General features: G+C 40.8%; 1 protein-coding gene and 1 long non-coding RNA gene across 14 annotated transcripts in view; one reads left to right on the forward strand and one right to left on the reverse strand.

Moving 5' to 3' along the window:
• Positions 1-10399, reverse strand: part of VWA8 (von Willebrand factor A domain containing 8) — a 422827-nt gene extending 412428 nt beyond the window's left edge. For 8 of the 12 annotated variants that reach the window (XM_035303407.3, XM_054256826.2, XM_078375344.1 and 5 more), the window contains exons 1-2: positions 10138-10399; positions 2284-2361 (exon numbers count right to left, since the gene is read on the reverse strand). In XM_035303407.3, the coding sequence (XP_035159298.3) occupies positions 2284-2361; positions 10138-10300 (241 nt within the window). In that variant the 5' untranslated portion in view covers positions 10301-10399. Of the gene's footprint in view, positions 1-2283; positions 2362-8260; positions 8461-10137 lie in introns of all 12 variants that reach the window. The other 4 variants (XM_078375340.1, XM_054256829.2, XM_078375339.1 and 1 more) reach the window with 2 other exon arrangements.
• A 437-nt stretch (positions 10400-10836) lies between these two features.
• Positions 10837-22503, forward strand: part of LOC128932237 (uncharacterized) — a 68314-nt gene continuing 56647 nt past the window's right edge. The window contains exons 1-2 of one of the 2 annotated variants that reach the window (XR_008481828.2): positions 10840-11764; positions 11991-13775. This is a non-coding gene — a long non-coding RNA (uncharacterized LOC128932237). Of the gene's footprint in view, positions 11765-11990; positions 13776-22503 lie in introns of those variants that run through there. The other variant, XR_013536236.1, reaches the window with a different exon arrangement.

Here is a 22503-nt window from a genome sequence, read left to right on the forward strand (position 1 = left end):
AGACTCAGAGTGACAGTCCTGAATAAAGTCTTCTTTACCCGGTTTTAACACATATCATTGATTTGTTTTTTCTTTAACGGAGTACATAGTCTCGTGGAAGAATATCTGAAGAGTGAACAAAAAGCTATTCTGTATCATGACCAATGACTGGAACAAAGAATAGGAGAGTGGCATGAATGAAATGAGACTAAGACTAGGTGAAGAAATTAATAGCTAAAGATTGACCTTTGTTCCCAAGACACTAAAAAATCATTTAAAGAATTTTGAGAAAAGAAGTGACATGATTTTGCACAAATAATGATTTTAAGTTACTAGGGAAACACAAATCAACCACAGTGAGATGTCACTTTACATGTCTGACAATGGCTGTAATAAAAAAGACAAACAATAACAAGTGTTAGTGAGGATATGGAAAAACCAGAATCCTCACACATTGCCAGTTAAAATGTAACATGGTGTAGGTGATTTGAAAACCATTTTGGTGGCCAAGTGCAGTGGCTCATGCCTGTAAACCCAGCATTTTGGGAGGCTGAGGTGGGCAGATCACCTGAGGTCAGGAGTTTGAGACCAGCCTAATCAACACACTGACACTCCATCTCTACCAAAAAATAGAAAAATTAGCTGGGCATAGTAGCCTGCACCTGTGGTCCCAGCTACCAGAGAGGCTGAGGTGAGAGAAGCGCTTGAACCCGGGAGGGGGAGGCTGCAGTGAGCTGACATCACACCACTGTACTTCAACCTGGGCCACAGAGTGAGACCCTGTCTCAAAAAAAAAAAATTGGTAATTTCTCCAAATGTTAAACATAGAGTTACCAAATGACCTAGCAATTTCTCTTCTAGGTAAAACCCAAGAAAGTTGAAAACATGTCCATATGAAAATTTGCATATGGATGTTTGGAGTGGCATTCACAACAGCCCCAAAGTGGAAACAATCTTAATGTCCATCAGCTGATGAAGGGATAAGCAAAATGTGGAATATCCATACAATGGAATATAATTTAGCCATAAAAGGCAATGAACTACAGCATCAATAAACCTTGAAAACATTATGCTAAGTAAGATAAGCTAGATACACTAGCTACATACTACACGATCCCAATTTTATAAAATGTCCAAAATAGACAAATCTATAAAAACAGAAAGTATATTCATGGTTGCTAAAGGCTAGGAGAGAGAAGAAAGACAATGGGGAATGACTATAAATGAATATAAAGTTTCTTCATGGGGTGATGAAAATGTTAGATAATAGTATGGTTGCACAATTCTGAATATACTAAAACCAATGATTTGCACAATATATAAAGGTGAATCTTATGGTATATGAATTATATCTCAATAAAGCTGTTATAAACCAAAAACCATGATGAGTTACCTTTTTCACACCTAGTAGACTAAGATTTAAAAGACTAGAAATACCCACGTTGACAAGGATGTAGAACATCACTGTCAGTCAAAGGTAAAATGCTACAGCTGCTTTGGAGAATTGTTTGGCAGTGTGTTAAAAAGTTAAAGAGGCATCTACAGTATCACATATCAACTCGACTCCTAGTTTTTTACTCAAGAGAAGTAAAAAGTGGCAACTACAAGAATTGCACAGGAATGTTCACAACAGGCTTAAAATGAAAGCTATTCAAATGTCCATCAATATGAGAAAGTATAAGCAAACTGCTATGTTTACACAATGGAACACTATTCAGGAGCTAAGAGCAAACTGATAGGTACAGCAACATACATGAGTCTCAAATTAATGATCTTCATAAGAAAAAGTATAGTCACACACACATATAACCATACCATGTGATTCATTTCTATATAGCTAAAGAATAAGCAAAACTAATCTACCATCATTAAAAAAAAACAGAACAGTGATTTACAGGGCAGGGTAAAAGGGGAGGAACACAAGAGAACATTTGGGATGATTAATGTAATCTTGTTAGTTATATAGGTTTATAAAATTGTCAAAACCAACCAAAACAAATACTTAAAATCTGTGCATTATATATAAATCTTACTCCAAGTAAAAAAGAAACAGTAGACTCTGAGAAAAATAAATGTTTCTATTGAAATACTGATGGATGAAATGATAGGATATCCAAGATAAGTTTTAAATACTCCAGAACAAAATTCAGTTAATGGAAGATTGGCATAATACTGATAACCGTGTGAAGCTGGATGATAAAAACATTGAGTTTATACTATTCTCTCTAGCTTTATGTAACGTTGAAAATTCCCATAATGAAAAGTTAAAAGTTATTCATTCATATATTAACAAATATTTCTTACTGTAGTTCTGTGGCACAAGTTCTGGATTCTTAGGAATTTTCAACTTGTAGGTTACATCTCCAATATTAACTGTGTCACCTAAAAAGAGAATTTTAAAAAACAGAATATTATAAAAGACAAATGAGAAAACCATAGACTATGCCTTTGGCAGCAATGCTTGTCCTGACCTACAGAGAGGGATGCTACAGAAATGTGCTACACAGCTGTCCGTATGTCAGGCACTACGCTCTAAAACTTCTATCCAAAGTCTGTATGAATAAAAGAGAAGTGAGGCATCAGTGAAATTCACGTTAAATGCTATGTTAGCAAACAAACAAAAAGCACAATAAAATACATCAACAAGCTTTATTTCATGAATAGCAACATTAATACAGGCAAAAACAATACAGAAGAATGCATTTTGTTAAAGATCATTCAAAGCATCCATAGAGTAAATATTTTCTTTTTTGAAGATGGTGTCTCACTCTGCCACCCAGGCTGGAGTGCAGTGAGGCAATCTTAGCTCACTGCAACTTCTGCCTCCTGAGTTCAAGTGATTCTTCTGCCTCAGCCTCCTGAGTAACTGGGATTACAGGCATGTAATTACATCAGGCTAATTTTTGTATTTTTAGTAGAGATGAGGTTCCACCATGTTGGACAGGCTGGTCTCAAACTCCTGATCTCAAGTGATCCACCCGCCTTGGCCTCCTAAATTGCTGGGATTACAGGCCTGAGCCTCCACGCCCAGCCCATAGTGTTATCTTTAACACATATCCTCAACCTTTTCACATAGCTTTGTACACCCTTATTTTTACTACATGCAATTTCAAATTATCCAGCCACATATCCTCAAACTTCAATATTTCTAGGTGCATAAAAGGAATAAAGCTCCAGTGGCATAAATGCCAAGAATTGGCCAGGTGCCGCGGCTCATGCCTGTAATGCCAGCACTTTGGGAGGCCGAGGCAGGCGGATCACTTAAGGTCAGGAGTTAGAGACCAGCCTGAACAGTATGGCAAAACCCATCCCTACTAAAAATACAAAAATTAGCTGGGTGTGGTGGTGCGCGCCTGTAATCCCGGCTACTCAGGACGCTGAGGCAGTAGAATCTCTTGAACCCAGAAGGTGGAAGTTGCAGTGAGCTGAGATCACACCCTTGCAGTCCAGCCTGGGCAACAAGAGTGAAACTCTGTCTCAAAAAAAAAAAAGTAAAAGAAAATTAAAGGATGGAAATCTTACGGATTGTTTTCTTTTACCACAGTGGAATTAAACTATAAATCAGTAACAAAAGATAACTGGAAAATCCCCAAACATGTGGAAATCAAGCAACAGGCTTCTAAAAAAATCCAAAAAATAAATCACAACGGAAATGGAACTCATTGGGAAACAGGGTAGTGATCAATTAGCCACATCTGCTATAGATAAAAGGGAAAAGTTATGACATTCATATGGACAAGGCATCTGCGACCCCTGCCTTAAACGTTGATGTTCTTGGTCATCTTCTGTTACCACACTACACTTCCCTGAGTCACTTAATCAATACCAATGGCCCAAGTCTGACCTCCAGACAACTAACTTTTTCTTTTCTTTTTTTTGATTAAGGTACTCTCCAAACACCCTATACAACTAACTCTTTAATGTCTGTTTTGGCTTAGATCTCTCTCTTGAGTTTCATACCTGCCAGTAGCCTACTGGACACTTTACCTAGATATTCCGCAGACAATTCAACTTCAACATACAGAAACAAAATTCCATATTGTCTGTTGTATCTGCCCAACCACACAATACACCTCTAACCAGCTCCACCTCTTGTATTCCTATCTCAGTGACTATATTTCCTCAACCTAGAAGGTCTTCCACATCTTTCTCTCACACCACTTGCCCACTACCCAACTACTGCTGAAATATCTTCATCTCCTTATTGAACCTTCCCTAACTTTTCCTCTAGCACAAATTGATGACTCCATTCATCTTTCTGCTAGCATAAGATCTGATTTATGCTTTTTAATGGAAATACAAATTCAAGGAAATAAGTGAATATACATTTTCTAACAATTAAAGAAGAGTTTTTTATCCACTCCCAAAATAGAGATAGGATATTCTATTTCCATTTAAAAGATATACTCAGAATTTGTAATATTTTTTCTTTTAAATGCCAATATTTATAACACACTGGAAATGTCATCTTTTGCAACTATTTATACTTACCAGGAAAACTTTAGCTATCAACCTAAAAATATGCGTTCAAAGGAATACATATTTTAAAAGTCCCGCTAGCAGGTAGATAAGAAATGTGGTTGACTCTTTTTTTCGTGGTGCAGGGCATGTTTTAATCATCATTTTATCCCCAGTACCTGAAACCTATCAGATATTCATTCAATAAATGTTTGACAAATGAATACCTGTAATTTTAAATTAAATCTTTTCTTAAGTATTGTTATTAAACTCTAATGACTTTCTCCTCTGAGAACATCCCATCTACTAACATGCTTTATAAGTCAAGCCATTTGTAATGATTTATTTAAGTGAGGTAGTTTAAATACTCTCTAAAGGGGAATAAGAATACTTACAAGACAATGGGTAACATAATTTAGGCAAAAGAAGCTAATGTCTGCCTTTCTTCAAGTAAACTGTGGGTTTACCTGAACTGGAATCAAATACTATTGAACTGTCCATAGCGCCTGAACCTTGTTTGATTTCTGACTGGTTCAGTTCATAGGGGCTCCTCTTAAGAAGTACACTTCAGTCTTTATTTTTCTCCTGAGAATGTGCATAGCAGCCCTTCCGGTGCACCATATGTCCTCTCGAGTCTTAAATGTTTGTTTACAGCCATTCATTGAGCATTTAATGGTCTCATTTCGACCAGAACAGCAAAAACATAATTATTCAACTGATATGACATCATGACTTGTGAATTCCATAGTAGACCAAGTAAGTCCATTAAGTTGGTGACAGAGAACAGCAACAATGCCCAAAGTTTTGGTGAATTTCTCAAAATGGAGAGGCTGACCAAAAGGGACAAATTGTTAAATTAAACCAAATTTGGCCTAAGAATGCCTTTGTACTTGTAGTCCTTATGCAATGGACTACAATATAACTTTGTATATAAATTAACTGAAACCGGACCTTAGGAGTATACTTTGGTAACAAATAGATGAGTCTTAGGCAATCTGAGCAGCTGAGCTCCAGTTAACCACGGGCTGCCAACTGATGAAACCATGTTCAATAAGGCAAACACTGAGTTAAAGCCAAGTAAGCTGCTTCTGTACCTCACGTCCATCTTCTAGCCATAAATGCTGCCTGCTCACATTGCAGAATGGAGCTCTCTGAGCTTATTCTGGTTCTGAGTACTGCCCGATTCACAAATCGTTCTGTGCTGAAACTCTTTTAAGTAGAGTGAGTCTAAAGTTTTTAACAGCAGCATTGACAAAGAAATTGGTTTCATGCAGGGTTTTCTCAACAGCAGCACTATGAACATTTGGGGCCCGATAATTTTTTGTTGTGAGGAGCTGTCCTGTGTGTCACGGAACGTTTAACAGCATCACCGGCCTCTACCCACCAGATGCCAGTAGCATCCTTCCCTCCTGGTTCTGACAACCAAAAAGAAATATCCAGGCATTGCCAAATGTCCCCTGAGGGGGAGAAATCACGTTGGCTGAAGAACTATTGGTCATCATTTTTATATATAAAAAACTTAGACCCAAGAAAAAACTAAATATAACAGTAATTCCACACTAGTCTATATACCCTAATGTGGGTTTGCCTAATGATTTATAAGCTTACCATTGTTCCGAGACTTTACTGTTAAATTCTTGAATACACAATGGCATCAGAATATCCTCAGGGTCAAAATAACCTACTGGAGGTTCAAAGTAATTAATTTCCCCAAGGTTCAATACCCATAAATACAAAGCTTAGTCCAAAACCATAGTATAGTTCTTTCCTCTTTACACTGTATTTCTCAGTTGAAGCCACAGTTCTATATTTCCCCTCCCCAAAGTTATTACCATCTAATCCTTTTATAGCCCAAGGATATAATCTTAAAATAAGAAAACTTCATGTAGATGGATGTTTATTGCATTGTTTATGTATTTTAGACACCGTGAATGTCCAAGAATGAGAGATCAGTAAAACAAATTATATGGACAAACATATAAACCTAATACCTATTTTAAGTAATCATCTACAATGATCTATTACCATGTTAATATGTTCTCAATAATGGATGTGATCATTATAAAACATACATGGTCCCATTTCCTTTAAAAAAACATGTATCTGTATAAATAAACATGTCAGCCAGGCACAGTGGCTCACACCTATAATCCCAGCACTTTGAAAGGCAAAGGTGGGAGGATCACTCGAGGTCAGGAGTTCAAAACCAGCCTGGCCAACATGGTGAAACCTCATTCTACCAAAAATACAAAAATTAGCTGGGGTGGCTGATATGGTTTGCCTGTGTCCCCACCCAAATCTCGTCTTGAATTGTAGCTCCCATAATCCCCATGTGCCATGGGAGGGACCCAGTGGGAGGTAACTGAATCATGGGGGCAGGTTTTTCCTGTTTCGTTCTCGTGGTGGTGAATAAGTCTTATGCGGTCTGATGGTTTTATAAAGGGGAGCCCAAGCTCTCTTGCCTGCTGCCATGTAAGACATGACTTTTCTTCTCCTTTGCCTTCCACAATGATTGAGAGGCCTCCCCAGCCACGTGAAACTGTGAATCTATGAAACCTCTTTTTCTTCACAAATTACCCAGTCTCTGGAGTGTCCTTATAACAGTGTGAGAATGGACTAATACAGCAGTACACACCTGTAGTCCCAGCTACTTGGGAGACTGAGGCAGGAGAATTGCTTGAACCCAGGAGAGGGAGGTTACAGTGAGCCGAGATTGCACCACTGCACTCCAGCCTGGGTGACAGAGTGAGATTCCATCTCAAAAATAAGAAAATAAATAATTATATGTGTATGAGTAATCTGATAGGATTCATGCTAAAAAGTTGATAATTATAAATTTGGGTGGGAGGATTATGTTTTAGGGAATCTGTATTTATCATCTTCTATGATAAGCAGATTGCTATGTGAAAGTACTTTAGCGTATTTCTATAAACAAATTTACTTCATATACAAGAGTCATAAAGAAAAAACTGTGAATCCCTTTAATAATAACGTTGTTAAAGGAGAGAACTAAAATGTCGTGATGTAATTATACAGTTACGCTTCCAGGTTTATCATTTAATCTAGTATATTTGAATCCATTTAACATCAGAGTCCCACTGAAATAACTTGCTTGGCTCCATCTGTAAAAACACTACAATAATCTTTATTGAAAACTTTCTGTAGTAGCTATCCTCGTTAACCTTGTTAACCTCTGCTCTTAAAACCAAGAGACAGTAATTTTAATTGAAGTACGAAGAGATATAAATTATTTACAATATAGATACTTAATACTATCTGACAGCAAAGGATAAAAAGCATTGGGTTTGGGGTTGAGTTTACTTGTTTTGTTTTTAACATAAATGGCCTATTTTTATTCTGCTTATCAGGCTTAACAAAGGTCCTGTCTTGAGAACAAATAGGCAATTCCAGACTCTCCTGCTCCTTCTCTGTATGAACTTTCACATAATAAGCCACTGAATGCTTATTACGTACAAAGTGTTGGCAGGCACCAAAGGAATATACAGACAAATAAAACAAATACTCCAGGAGAAGTAATACCAGTATATAACTTAAATCTATTATTTATGAACTTTGTTGCTCTTTTTTCAAACTATTGGGAAGCAATGTCGATTACACAGAGAGGGGATAATCAGTTACTGGTCACATGTATGAGTGCAGCTGAGGGCATTTTCCCAGCATAAGATGTAATCCATTGTGGCCTATTGCTATTTGTAGTTTTACACTTATCTGTGTCTGATCTCTGATTCAAAGTGGGACAACTCCCATCTTGATGGCCTTACTCTCATGCCTCAGAGTAGCCAAAAGTGTACTGTCCATTTACCTGGCTCACAATTGTTTACTTGAGTCCAGACTCTCGGGTGGGTTCCCAGTTGCATTTAGCCAGTCCTCACACCTTCATAATTTACTTCTTGTGGTCTGATCGTGCCAGAGGCAATGACTGAGTCAAAAAAGATCATGTGTTCCTTGTAATATGTCCATGACTCTCACGTTTGAAGCAAAGCCTATCCTTTGACTTGCTGGCTATAACGAAATTTGAGGCCATTACAACTAATCTACCAATACGTATATAATACAGACTTTAAAAATTCACAGCCTCCTGTGTTTCTAATGTTTTTACAATCAACATGCATTATCCATGTACACAGAACAATTGCTTTTAAAACGTTCATGTCAATTCACACTGCGAGATCTGCCTACCCAGATAGCTTGGACAGTTCTGAGTCTAAAATCACATGGTTTAATGTATTCTAAAGGCAAGAAAACAGAATAATTCTCAAATAGCTAAAAATATACATACTAAGAATAATAAAAAAGCTAACTCTTATTGAGCATTAATATGTTCCACAGATTATATTAATTAATTCTTACAACAACCCTAATAGATAATTCTTATCATTTTATAGTTAAGAAAACTGGGACACTAGGTTAAGCAACCTACCCTCAACCACCCGTGGTTAGATAGTCTATAAGTGGATTCCAATCCAGATGGTTTAACTGCAAAACCCAACCTATAGTTTATCCTACACTCCCACCTTTGACCTCTGCCTTCTAGGGCAAAGGAGCAAAAAACAAAGAAGACAAAAAATTTTAAAAACAAAATAATAAACAGCCTAGAAGTGACAGTAATTGAGTAAAAGCAAAAAAGAAAAAAAAAACAAAATCTGAAATTGCAACACTATGGGAGGGGATGGGGGATGTGGGGGAGGGAGGGACACGTATGTGTTGAATGAATGAAATGAAATACATAGGACCTAAATATGCTCATTTCTTAGCTAGGAAAACTGAGGGTTGTGGGGAGAATGCAAGAGGACACTGAAACCTACAATTTTATAGTGAAAACCTGTTATTCTAAGCAGCACTGACATTGACAAAGTCTTGTCCAGAATCACTTGACCATTCAAGGGCAGCAACAACAGACATCCTTTCCTTAACGATCACAGTAACTCTCAGTCCACCAATACACAAGAAAAAGAATTCCTAAAACCAGCTCAAGTGGAGCAAAAAAATACTGAGCTTAGAACATCAAAGCATGTGATTCTAGCATAGTGACTAGTTAGTTGTGTGTTCAGCAAATCACTTCTCTCCTGGGTTTCAATTACCTCAATGGTAGAGGCAAAGGTTGTAACTAAATTAAGGTGTAACTGTCAGCTGTAAGAATTACGTGAAACTTTAAGGAAGGAAAACTCCTGTAAAACGTGGAAAGGCTCGGGGATGCATTTAAAACACCGTGAACTACGGGTTCTTTGGCGAGAAAGTTCCCTTCTAAGCCGCCACAAGCCCTGGCTAGAATGTGACACAAACCGGCTTCCAGGCCCTTGAGGCTCAGAGGGCAAGGTCAAGTCCAGCTCTCAACAATTCCAGCGGGCTGCGGCATTAACCTCTACGAGTATTATAACCGAAGTCGGAACTCGGGGGGTAAAAGCTGCGGCAGAGGAACGAGAAATCACCATCCTAAGTCATCAGAAATCTTAGTGCAGACTCTTCGGGTTGCAGAATGAGGCCCAGAGAGTGCGAGCGCCTTGCCCACGTCACACAGCAGTTAGCACCGAGGCCGGGACTAGAAAGTCGACCTTGCAGCTCCCCGCTCAAGCTAGCGGTCCAAGTGCAGAGAAGCAACAGAGAGGAGGGGCGGCTGCGTGGGGGGCCTGGCCCGGAGCGCAGGGGCACCAGGGAGGACAGGGGTGCACCCCGGGTTACCTGTGTCGGCCCCCGCGCCGGCGTGCAGCAGTCTGACCTCCGGCCGCCGCCAGTCGCCACCCGGCCCGCGCCGCACCACCTGCCGCAGGAGCAGCCGCACGCGCCGCGAGGCCGGGCCGCCGAGGCCTCCGGGTGCCCTGAGGAGAAGGAGCCGGGATTGCATGGGGCCGGGGGTGCTACCGGAGGTGGCGAGGGGGCCCGGGGTCGAGCTGCGTCCCGGGCAGACAGCGGGAGGCGGCGGGGGGAGAAAGGGACAGGAAGCGGCACCCAGCCGAGTCCGCCGGAAACTCCTTCCCCCGGCGCGGCCGACTCAGTAGCCTTGGCCCGGCCCGGCCGGAAGGAGCCCGCGGAGCTGCAGCCCCAGAAGCCGGCACCGTCCCGGGGCGGCCGCTCCGAGCTGCTGCTCTGGGGTCCCGCACGCCTCGCAGTCCCTGAGACGGTTCACCTGGGTTCACCGGGCCTGCACCCGGCTGTGGTCCTGCGATCCCACTCAGGAGCTGGGGGAACGCCAAGGACTGCGGGAGCCTCTGTCGGCGGCTCTTCACCAAGGCTTCGTTTCTGAGTTAAGGGCCCAGTAACTCAGCTGCAGATTTCGGAAATGGAGAAAACGTGCCCGAATGACGGGCACTTTCACAACTACCATGACTCATTGTACCCACACTAGTGTTTCCAAACGGTACGTGAAAGCTTCATCCCTTGTGCTTTTTTTTTTTTTTTTTTTTTTTGAGACGGAGCTTCGCTCTTGTTACCCAGGCTGGAGTGCAATGGCGCGATCTCGGCTCACCGCAACCTCCGCCTCCTGGGTTCAGGCAATTCTCCTGCCTCAGCCTCCTGAGTAGCTGGGATTACAGGCACGCGCCACCATGCCCAGCTAATTTTTTGTATCTTTAGTAGAGACGGGGTTTCACCATGTTGACCAGGATGGTCTCGATCTCTTGACCTCGTGATCCACCCGCCTCGGCCTCCCAAAGTGCTAGGATTACAGGCGTGAGCCACCGCGCCCGGCCTATCCCTTGTGCTTTTGGTGGTGGTTGTTTCTGTGTTTGATTACCGCTTCCTACATTCTAAGGAAAAAATTCATGCCTTAATGACAGACGGAAGTTACTCAAAGATCAGAAAGGATCCAGATCAAGCACTTTTCCAGTCATGCTGTAATACAAAAGTTATATAAAGATAATTTATGTCTTTAGTAAAGGAAAAAGTAGGACACTAGCTAAGGCTGCCTCCCTCTCATACATTCCAGCATCGGAAACGGTCCTACCACAAAGCAAACTCAGCCTAATATAATTAGACTGCATCCCCAAAACGTCACGGGTGAACTGACAAAGGCAAAATGTTTGAGACAAGTCATACAAAGCAAACATCAAACAAAAAGAATGCGGAAGACCTCGCTTTCCGCTAAAGACCTTGCTAATTCTAGAGCTGCTACTGTGGAAATACAGAGCACCTACCCTGCGCCTAACCCTGTGATGGGTGCTGAGAACAGAGTGATAGAGAGGAGGCCATAAAAGACAGACAAAACTAGGTAAGGAAGACTTGGAGCATCCAGCGGAAGGACTTGAACTTGAGGAAACAGGGCTGAATGAACCAAGCTTCTAACCTAGATGAGGAGACAGTGAAAATAAAGGTAATAAATGTTTACACAATACATTATGACATGGTTTCATGTGTATCTTCTCATTTAATCCTCATAGCATAAATTTAGGATGTAAGTTTATAAAATGCTTTTCCCACTTTGAGCACATCCTATACATCAGGCATTGTGCTGAAGATTTCAGTGAATTATGAAAATGCTTCATGCTCCACATAAAAATGCTTTGATTGAGATACTCTTATTGTCCTCCATTTTACAGATGCAGAAACTGAGGCTGGAAGAATTAAATGCCTTGGTCAGGACATCTCCATTTAATCTCACTGGAACTCAGTAGCACCTGAAAGAATGGGAGAACAATGTGAGACAGTTTTGCAAAATGACTGATAGAAGCACTAAGAGCTCTTGGAATTAAGACAATGGAGAGATTGACACAAGTTAGAGCATTCAACAACATTTTTTGCTTAGTTTTATTTTTTTAGAGATACCACCTCACTCTGTTGCCCAGGCTGGAGTGCAGTGGCACTATCATAGATCACTGCAACCTCAAACTCCTGGGCCCAAGTGATCCTCCTGCTGTAGCCTCCCTAGTAGCTCAGACTACAGATATGCACCACTGTGCCTGGTTAATTTTTGTGGGGTTTTTTTTGTTTTAGTTTTGGGGAGTTTTTTTGGGGGGGGGGTTGAGATGGATCCTTGCTCTGTCACCTAGGCTGGTATGCAATGGTGCAATCTCAGCTCACTGCAACCTCCACCTCCCAGGCTCCAGTGATTCTCCTGCTTCAGCCTCCTGAATATCTGGGATTTGTATTTAGCCACTACACTCAGCTAATTTTTGTATTTTTAGTAGAGATGGGATTTCACCATGTTGCCCAGGCTGGTCTTGAACTCCTGATCTCAGGCGATCCACACGCCTTAGCCTCCCGAAGTGCTGGGATTATAGGTGTGAGCCACTGTGCCGCCATGTTTTTGTTTTTGTAGCGAAGGAGTCTTGCAGCATTGCCCAGGCTGGTCTCAAGCTCCAGGCCTCAAGGGATCCTCCTGCCTCAGCCTCCCAACAACAACATTTATTGAGTAACCGCTATATAAACAGTACCCTGCTAGATACTGTGAAGCAATTGGCTCACATTAAGTATTGATGATAAATATATAGATAAAGAATTGCAATACAGTAAAACGTGTGTCAGAGATTTAGGTTCAAGGTACTGTGGAGTGGAGTGCTGCACCTGGGGGAGGTCAGCGAGGCTTCACAGAGAAGATAGTGTTTGAAATGGTTCTTGTAGGATATATTATATGAGAGTTTGTCAGGCTGAGACAAGTCAAATCTGGCAAACAGATCATGTACAGAAAGAGAGAGAAAGGAGCAGCTGAAAGTACAGGGCAGGATTGAGAATCAGAGAGAGATTTGGTGTGTCTAGAGGTCAAGCATATATAATAGTTTGTAAGAATTACACCAGAAAGAGAATGGGGCCATGTTGTATGCCAAGAGAAGGAGTTTGCACATTAACCTCCAGGAAATGCACAAATGGTGAAGGTTTTTTAGAGTGACAAAGCTACAATGGGGAGGAGAATTTTGAGCCCAAGGAAAGGTAGCACCTGAGCTTAACTTTGAATGCCATTTAGGACTGGATAAACAGAGAAGAGGGGAGTATAGAGCCTAAATAGAGGCTTAGAGTCCTGACAGATAAGTTACAGGGACCATGAGACTAGCCAGATGAGAAGGTTAATCTTTAGAAAGTAGTAGAAGGTGGCAGAGCAGGAGGAAAAGGTTACAGAGTGAAGAATCTTGAGTAGCTGGATGAAGTTGGATTTCATCTGATGGGCAAACTGGGCAGCTACTGGACTTTTGATCATGTTTTAGGTGGTGACGTGCTATGAATTGAATTAGGAAGACAGGAAGCATCAAGTACTAGCTATGTGGCAGTAAAAATAATCTCTACTTGAAATGATGAACAGTTGCTGATGGCAATGAGACTAAATGGGAAAGAATGGACTTTCACAGTGTTTTTAAAGATGAACCACATGTTTTAAAAGATGTTGATCACAATCTCCGTGTCAAGTCTCTCAAACTCTCACTAAAATGTCTGATCACATTTTAAAAATCATATTTAAAAAATCACACTATTTGCCAGGCACAGTGGCTCACTCCTGTAATCCCAGCACTTTGGGAGGCTGAGGCAGTCGGATCACCTGAGGTCAGGAGTTTGAGACCAGCCTGGCCAACATGATGAAACCCCATCTCCACTAAAAATACAAAAATTAGCCAGACATGGTGGTAGGTGCCTGTAATTCCAGCTACTTGGGAGGATAAGTCAAGAGAATTGCTTGAACCCGAGAGGTGGGGTTGCAGTGAGCCGAGATTGCACCATTGCCCTCCAGGGAAACAAAGAAAACAAGACTCTGTCTCAAAAAAGAAAAAAAAATCACTCTACCAAAAGCTAGTATTTACTGTCAATCTCTTTCCAGAATTTAGGAGGAATATTTTTTATATACCACATTACTGTAACTTGATGAAAATGCAACCAATAATCTTTCCATGCTATGTCTGACCGAAAACAGGTCTGAAAGGGCCCCAAAATACACCTTTAGCAGTGCCTGTAGGATATCACCCATTTCACCCATTTCAGTCATGAAGCTGGACAACTGTTCTTCACAGGATGGGAGGGAAAAAGAAAAATCATGGCTGGGCGCGGTGGCTCACACCTGTAATCCCAGCACTTTGGAAGGCCAAAGCAGGTGGACCACCTGAGGTCAGGAGTTCCAGACCAGCCTGGCTAACATGGTGAAACCCTGTTTCTACTAAAAATACAGAAAAATTAGCCAGGTGTGATGGTGCGTGCCTGTAATCCCAGCTTTTTGGGAGGCTGAGGCAGGAGAATCACTTGAACCCGGGAAGTGGAGATTGCAGTGAGCCGAGATGGCACCATTGCACTCCAGCTTGGGCAACAAGAGCAAAACTCCATCTCCAAAAAAAAAAAAAAATAGGAAATGTCTCTTTCATACTCCAAGTCTGACCTCTCATTGTTCTTTCTTTCTTTCTTTCTTTTCTTTTTTTGGAGACAGGATCTGGCTCTGTCGCGCAGACTGCAGTGCAGTGGCATGATCACAGCTCATTGCAGCCTCTGCCTCCAGGGTCCAAGCAACTCTCCCACCTCATCCTCTCTAGCAGCTGGGACTACTGGCATGTACTACCATGCCTGGCTAATTTTTTTTCTTTTTTTTTTTTTCAGTGGGATGGGAGAATCACAAGGAATCAGGTGTTCAGAGGAATGTATTGAGTAGAGGTGAGGAACTAGGATGTTGAAAAGTAAAAAAAGGAGAGAAGGAGAGGAAGAAAAAGAGGGAGAGAGAACAGGAATATTGCTTCATTTTAAAAATGGGTATTAATAATGGCCGATCAATATTTTGTGTATTTAAAATGGAGAACTCTATAAATATTTATTGAGTTTACTTGTTCCAGATCTGAGTTGAAGTCCTGGATATCCTTATTAATTTTCTGTCTCGTTGAGTCTAAATCTCGTTATGGGTCTTATGTATCTGGGTATTAAGATCTCTTATTGTTGCATTGATCCTTTTACCACTGTATCTTTGTTGCTTTGAAATCTATTTTATCAAATGTGAGAATTGCAACTCCTGCTTTTTGTTTATTTATTTATTTTTGCTCTCCATTGGTTGGTAAATTTTTCTCCAACCCTTTGTTTTGAGTCTTTGTGTATCTTTGGATATACCGTTAGGTTTTGGCTGTATCTTTTGATTGGGGGATTTAGTCGATTTAAATTTAGGTTTACTGCCATTTGATGTTAACTGGCTATTTTATCCATTCATTGATGTAAATTCTTCTTTATGTTGATGCTCTTTACTTTTTGGTATATTTTTAGAAAGGCTCATACTGGTTGTTCCTTTCTATGTATAATGCTTCTTTCAGAAGTTCTTGTAAAGCAGGCCTGGTGGTAATAAAATCTCTGAGTACTTGCTTGTTCATAAAAGATTTTATTTTTCCTTCAATTGTGAAGCTTAGTTTGGCAGGATATGAGATTCTAGGCTGGAAGTTCTGTACTTTAAGTATGTTGAATATTGGCCCCCACTCTCTTCTGGCTTGTAGGGTTTCCGCTGAGAGATCTGCTGTAAGTCTAATAGGCTTCCCTTTATGGATAACCTGGCCTTTCTCTCTGGCTGCCCTTAGTATTTTCTCCTTCGTTTCGATCCTGGTGAACCTAACGATTATGTGCCTTGGGGTTGCTCTTCTTGAGGAATATCTTTGTGGTGTTCTCTGTATTACCTGGGGTTGAATAGTGTCCTGCTTTGCTAGATTGGGAAAATTTTCCTGGATAATATCCTGAAAAGTATTTTCCAGCTTGGATTCATTCTCTCCATCCCATTCAGGTACACCAATCAAACGTAGATTGGGTCTTTTCACATAGTCCCATATTTCTTGGAGACTTTGCTCATTCCTTTTCATCCTTTTTTCTCTATTCTTGTCTTGTCGTTTTATTTCATTAAGTTGGTCTTCGACCTCTGATATCCTTTCTTCTGCTTGATCCATTCTGCTATTTAAACTTCTGCATATTTCACTAAGTTCTCATGTTGTATTTTTCAACTCCGTTAGTTCACTTATATTCCTCTCTATATTGTCTATTCTTTTCAGCATTTCGTCAAACCTTTTTTCAAAGTTCTTAGTTTCTTTGCATTGGGTTAGAACAAGTTCTTTTAATTCCCAGAAGTTTCTTATCATCCACCTTCTGAAGCCTACTTCAGATAATGGAACACAGTCCTTTTCCATCAGTGCTTGTTCTGTTGCTGATGAGGAACTGCAATCCCCTGTAGAGGGAGAGGGGTTCTGATTTTGGGTATGCTCAGCCTTCTTAGGCTGGTTTTTTCCCTTTATTATAAATTTGTCCATCTGTCATCTTTACAATTACCACCTTTCTAATTAGGTTTCTGAGTCGACGTCCAATTTATTGATTCCCAGTGCTGGGATTGAAGCAACCCACTGCGCCGGCCAAAATAGCAGTGATAAGACTGATGGTGCTCTTCTGCCCGGGAATCTCTGGTCTGGCTTCCTTCTTGAGTCCGCAACAAGCAGCTCTGCCTTCCCGGAGCTCCAAACACCGGTCAGTAAGGGAACCAGTCCCGTTTACTCTGCATGAACAGCTGCCGCGCCAAGGCGCCGGCAAAACCTCTGCGCCAGCCACAAGAGTCACGCTGGCGACCCACGGGGCTCCTCCACTAGAAATCTGCTGGTCCATGAGCGATGAAAATTCGTCTGAAACTGTGGCGTCCTCTCGTTCTCTGAGCTTTCACTGGGAGCTACAATCCTGAGCTGTTAGTGATCAGCCATCTTGGATCTCTTTCGCCTGGCTAATTTTTGTATTTTTTTGTAGAGACAAGGTTTCACTATGTTGCCCTGGCTGGTCTTAAACTCCTGGGCTCAAGTCATCTCCCTGCCTTGGCCTCCCAAAGTGCTGGGATTACAGGCGTGAGCCACCATTCCTAGCCTCTTTCAATTTGTGTATGCCTGCTGCAGGGCTGGAGAGGACAGGTGGGAAACAGGGGCTAGAGGGACTTGTTTGGAGAGAGAGAAAGAGCTGGCCAGGTAGATGGGTGTTTTTACTTTTATCCCTTTGATAACCAGTAAGCACAAATGTTTTTTCGTAAGTTTAAAGTAATTTGTATTTTTAGTTGTTATTTATCGAATTCTCCCTTTTATATTTTTGAAGTATTTTTCTAACTAATTTTAAGGCAAAAAGCATACTGAGAATACTGACCACTCTCTAGTAGGTTGCCAACTTACGTTACTTTTTCCCTCCATCACACTTAGGCAGCTCAAATCCATGTGAGCAAATGGATTTGACTAAGGAAGAAATACAAAGATGACTATGGGCTTTCGATCCAGGCAAATCTGGACTTCAATCACATTTTATCACTTCTAGTTGTATGACATTAGCCAAATTGCTACTTTTTCTGCACCTCAATATTTTCATCTGTAAAACACATGATAATACTTAATAGAGTGTTGTGAGGCCTCAATAACAGATGTAAAGTATCTAGCAAAACACCTGGCACGCAATCAGTATTCAGGAAATGTTAACAATTCGAGTAACCAATCTTTAGAAGTTAGGCAACTCCATAACTTAAAGTATTGTAAAGGGGCATTAAATGTAAATTCAGTGTTTGAAGAGTGTCTAGAAGTCTGGATTACTATGTTAATTATTTTTCATTACATATGAAGAAGTGTATAAAAGAGCACATTGGTATTCCATCCCTTTTCCTCCAAAGGAGCAATGTCTATGTTTCTCTCTTTACTAGATATTCTGTCATACCTGCCCGATAGACCACTCCTGCTGCTTCTCTAATGGAAGTAGCACGTGCCTCTTGCATAAGTGACGCTGTCCATCACCTAATTCCACCTCACCAGGCACACAGGTTGGGCATATGATTTGGCCTCGTAGTCCTTGACCCAGCACCAATCAGAAAGCTTTGTCAGGGATGGATAAGGGTTCAGGGACTCCTTCTTACTAAGATTATGGGTGCTTATAGCCCCATATAAGTTCAGAACTGCCAGAGACATCTTGGCTTTAATTCAAGAGAAGCTTGATTGAGACAAGAGAAAGGCAAAACAAATGATTAAGACCAAGGGGAACAAAACGTCCTGTCAATATACTTTGAACTGTGAATCACCCCAATCTGAAACATTGCTTTGGACATCCATGAGTAAATAAACCCTGACTTAATGTATACAAGTAAGTTTGTCATAGCTTTCTATTGCTCCTAATTCCAAGAGTTATGACTGACGCCATCTCTTACCGCCGAAGCCTTGGTAGGAATTGCTTGAATGGGAGACGTGGCTGTCCTTGGTACTGATCACTTCATAATGCCTCTCTATATATGTAAAAATAGGGTGGGCTGTGGATTATAGCTGTAAGTTACATCAAGTTCCGAACTCATTAACAAAGAAGAAAAAATCTTGGTGGAAGTAAGGTGGCCACACGTGTGTATTTCCCTTGCCCTCCTCACCAAGTATCTAATGGGAACACATGCTTCCAGCACCATTGTCCACTTGAGGTACGGTCTTTCCTAGCGAGGAAAGCACAATTCTTGTAGCATTATAATTCGCATTGCATTTAAGGCCTGGCTATTACTCAGGAAGAAATATTTACAATATCGGGCTCTTTGGACCTTTCGCTTCACTCCTGCATCAGCAAAGGCCAGCAATGGAGAACGGAGTTGGCCTGGGTATCTCTAGTTCATGCTCTCCAGCATTTTGGGACCCATTTTCCCAGAGCCACCTTTTAATTCTGATATAATACCTGTCGTGTCAATTGTTCTAATAATGAGTTTGGTGTGAGAACCACAACAACAAATCTAGCTCACCACATATAAGTTTATCAAGAAGATAATTTAGAGGCTTTTTAGAAATTCCTTTTTATTTTTTTTAATTAATTTTTTTTTTGATACAGAGTCGTGGTCTGTTTCCCAGGCTGGAATGCAGTGGCACAATCTTGGCTCGCTGCAACCTCCACCTCCTGGGTTCAAGTGATTTCTCCTGCCTCAGCCTCCTGAGTAGCTGAGACTACGGGCACCTGCCACCACAGCTGGCTAATTTTTGTGTTTTTACTAGAGATGTGGTCACCATGTTGACCAGGCTGGTCTCGAACTCCCGACCTCAGGTGATCTGCCCGCCTCGGCCTCCCAAAGTGCTGGGATTACAGACGTAAGTCACTGCACCCGGCCTAGAAATTCCTTTTTTTAAAAAAAGAATGATCTACAAGGTTTCATTAAAATTGTCAATCCATAGCATATATAGTTAATTGATAAAAACTGATGTCCGAGTTTTCAATAAGTAGTCTGTTTATTTTAGAAAGTATTTTCCTTGATCCGTGTGTTTATCCTCAAAATAACTGTTAAAAGGATCTAGTTATCATAGAATATTAGCTTCTGATTTTATAGATGGAAACATAGCATCTCCTATTTCGTTACTTTGTAAGCTTGCGGAAATTCCCTTCACTCAGCACCCTTCAAAGTCTGCAACCGCACGTAAATATCACTTTCCCTTGTCACAATCTGTAAGTGCTTTGGGTTTACCTTTTATTGTCTCTCCCATTCAGTGGAACCTAAGCTTCAGAAGGATGGTCTGGCTGAGCACTGTATCCAGAGTGCCTCACACACTGCCTGGCAGAGTAAGGACTCATTAAGTATTTCTTAAATGAATTTCTTTTTTTCTACCTCCTTAAAAAGTCTTGAGAAATTAGCAGAGGGGCCTGATGACCACCATTCCTCCCACCAATACCGTCTTTCATAACACAGACTGTAGATAATGAGGTTGACGGATAATACAAGGACAGTTGTGGTGTTACCTCTGGTTACTGTCATCACAGCTAACTTTGGTATGTTTAATAGGATAGTTGTTTTTATATTTTTTAAAACTTATGATGTAATACATACAATATAAAATTTAGTGTCTCAACCATTTTCAAATGCACAGTTTAGTGGCTTAAATACTTACACATTGTTGTGCTACCGTCACTGCATTTCAACCAGACAACTCTTTTCATCCTGCAAAACAGAAACCCTGTACCTATTAATTAATAAGTCCCTATTTGCCCCACTCCCAGCCCCTGCCCAACACCATTCTGCACTTTGTCTCTACAAATTTGATTACTCTGTGTACTTCAAATATATTATTAGGTTTCTCCAGAGACACAGGGTTCTCCAGAGTCAGGGTTTTCCAGAGAAACAGAATCAACATGTGATTTCAGAAAGAGAGAGAGAGAGACTTAGAGAGTTGGCTCACACAATGATGGAGGCTGACAAGTTCTGAGATCTGCACTTGACAAACTGGGAGACCTGAGAAAGCCAATGGTGTAAGTTCAGTTCTGAAAGCCGGTAGGCTCAAGACGCATTCAAATCTGAAGGCAGGAAAAATGTGCTGTCCCAGCTGAAGCAGCCAGGCAGGAGGAGCTTCCTCTTGCTGGAGGGAGATTCAGCTTTTCTGTTCTATTCAGGCCTTCAGCTGAGTGGATGAGGCCCACCCACACTAGGAAGGGCCATCTGCTTTACTCAGTCTAGGGGTTCACATGTTAATCTTATCCAAAAACATCCACAGAGGCACACCTAGAATAATGTTTGACCAAATATCTGGGTGCCCTGTAGCCCAGTCAACTTGACACATAAAATTGACTGTCACCTCATATAAATTAAATTATACAATATTTGTCCTTTTGTGACTGGCTTATTTAACTTAACACAGTGTCCTCAAGATTCTTCCATGTTGTAGCACATGTCAGAATTTCCTTCCTTTTTGAGGATGAATAATATTTCATTTATGTGTACACTGCAATTTGTTCATTCATCAGTTGATGGACACTTGGGTGACGAACACTTGACTATTGTGAAATAGCTGCTATGAACATGGGTGTACAAATCTCTCTCTTAGTTCCTGCTTTTGATTCTTTTGGGTACATACCCAGAAGTAGAACTGCTGTATCATATGGTAATACTATTTTTAACTTTCTTAGGAACGCACCACACTGTTTTTCATAGCAGCTGTACCATTATACATTCCTACCATCAGCGTGCAAGGGTTCTAATTTCTCCACATCCTCACCAACATTTGTTATTTTCTGTTTTTTTTTTTTAATAGCAACCTTTCCTAATTTATGTGAGGTGGTTATTAGTTTCTCTTATACTTAAATTTTGGTCATTTTCTGTCACTTCCTATCCATTTTTGTCACTTACTAGGCTTGTTACTTACTTTACGACTATAGATCCAGGTATTAGAGACGATGCTTGATACAGTACTTAATCAGTACTAATTAGTGGTAATTTTCAAAACACAATATGGTAAATAGAGATTAAAGAAGAAATAGGAAGTGGTAGACCTGGGCAAAACAGAACCAAAAGAGGTGGCAAAGAGGAAATAGTCATGGATGTGGGCAATGTGCTACAAAGAGATCTTTTTCTTAGACCCAAATGATTGTAATAAAAAGTCATTTATATTTTTAGTTGAGAGTGGGAGGAAAAGAAAGAGTGTAGTTCCTCATTATCTAATATGACTTTATGCCAAACACAGCGACCATCACTGGAGAAATAGAAATGTCAGCAAGCGTATCTAGTATTAAAATGTAAATCTACCTCTGAGAACCCAGATGACTCTTAACTCTTTTTCTAAACCACTGATTCTACACACACTCAACATTTATAGCCTTTTCTCTATTACACAAGGGACCCTAAAATTTAATGGTAAGTGATTTTCTAAGATCGTCATTGTGAACTATTTGCGTTATGAACAAATTGTGTGATATCTGTTTTAAACTACTGCAGCATGTGAAGTAAATCATTCTTCATGCATCATGCATTGTGACTATTCATGAAGAAGGACTGCTTTGTTTATGAGCATTTACCAAATCTTTAGTCAGAATGTACAGAGGCCTGCAGGAGCTTCGACTATACATGGGGAAGGGAAAACATGTATTGGTGCTCACAGTTACTAGGAAAAGGGTCCTAGACAACATATGATGGAATTCAAGGAAGTTTTTCCATGCAGTATTATTGAGTGCCTGCTATATGCCCTGGACTGCACTATTCACCGGGGAGCCATAGCAAATAAGACAGTTTCCTGCCCTCATAGAACTTAGGATCTATTTCGTCTGCATTATATTTAGAAATTTGAGTTTGACCTATTGGTCGGTGGTTTTCAAACTCTGCTTTGAAGCCTGTCATATAATCAATCATCTGTCTGGTCTCTGTTCTGGATTCCTGGCACAAACAGGAGTCTG

This window comes from Callithrix jacchus, chromosome 5 (genome assembly GCF_049354715.1).
Source record: "Callithrix jacchus isolate 240 chromosome 5, calJac240_pri, whole genome shotgun sequence".
Lineage (NCBI taxonomy): Eukaryota > Metazoa > Chordata > Mammalia > Primates > Cebidae > Callithrix > Callithrix jacchus.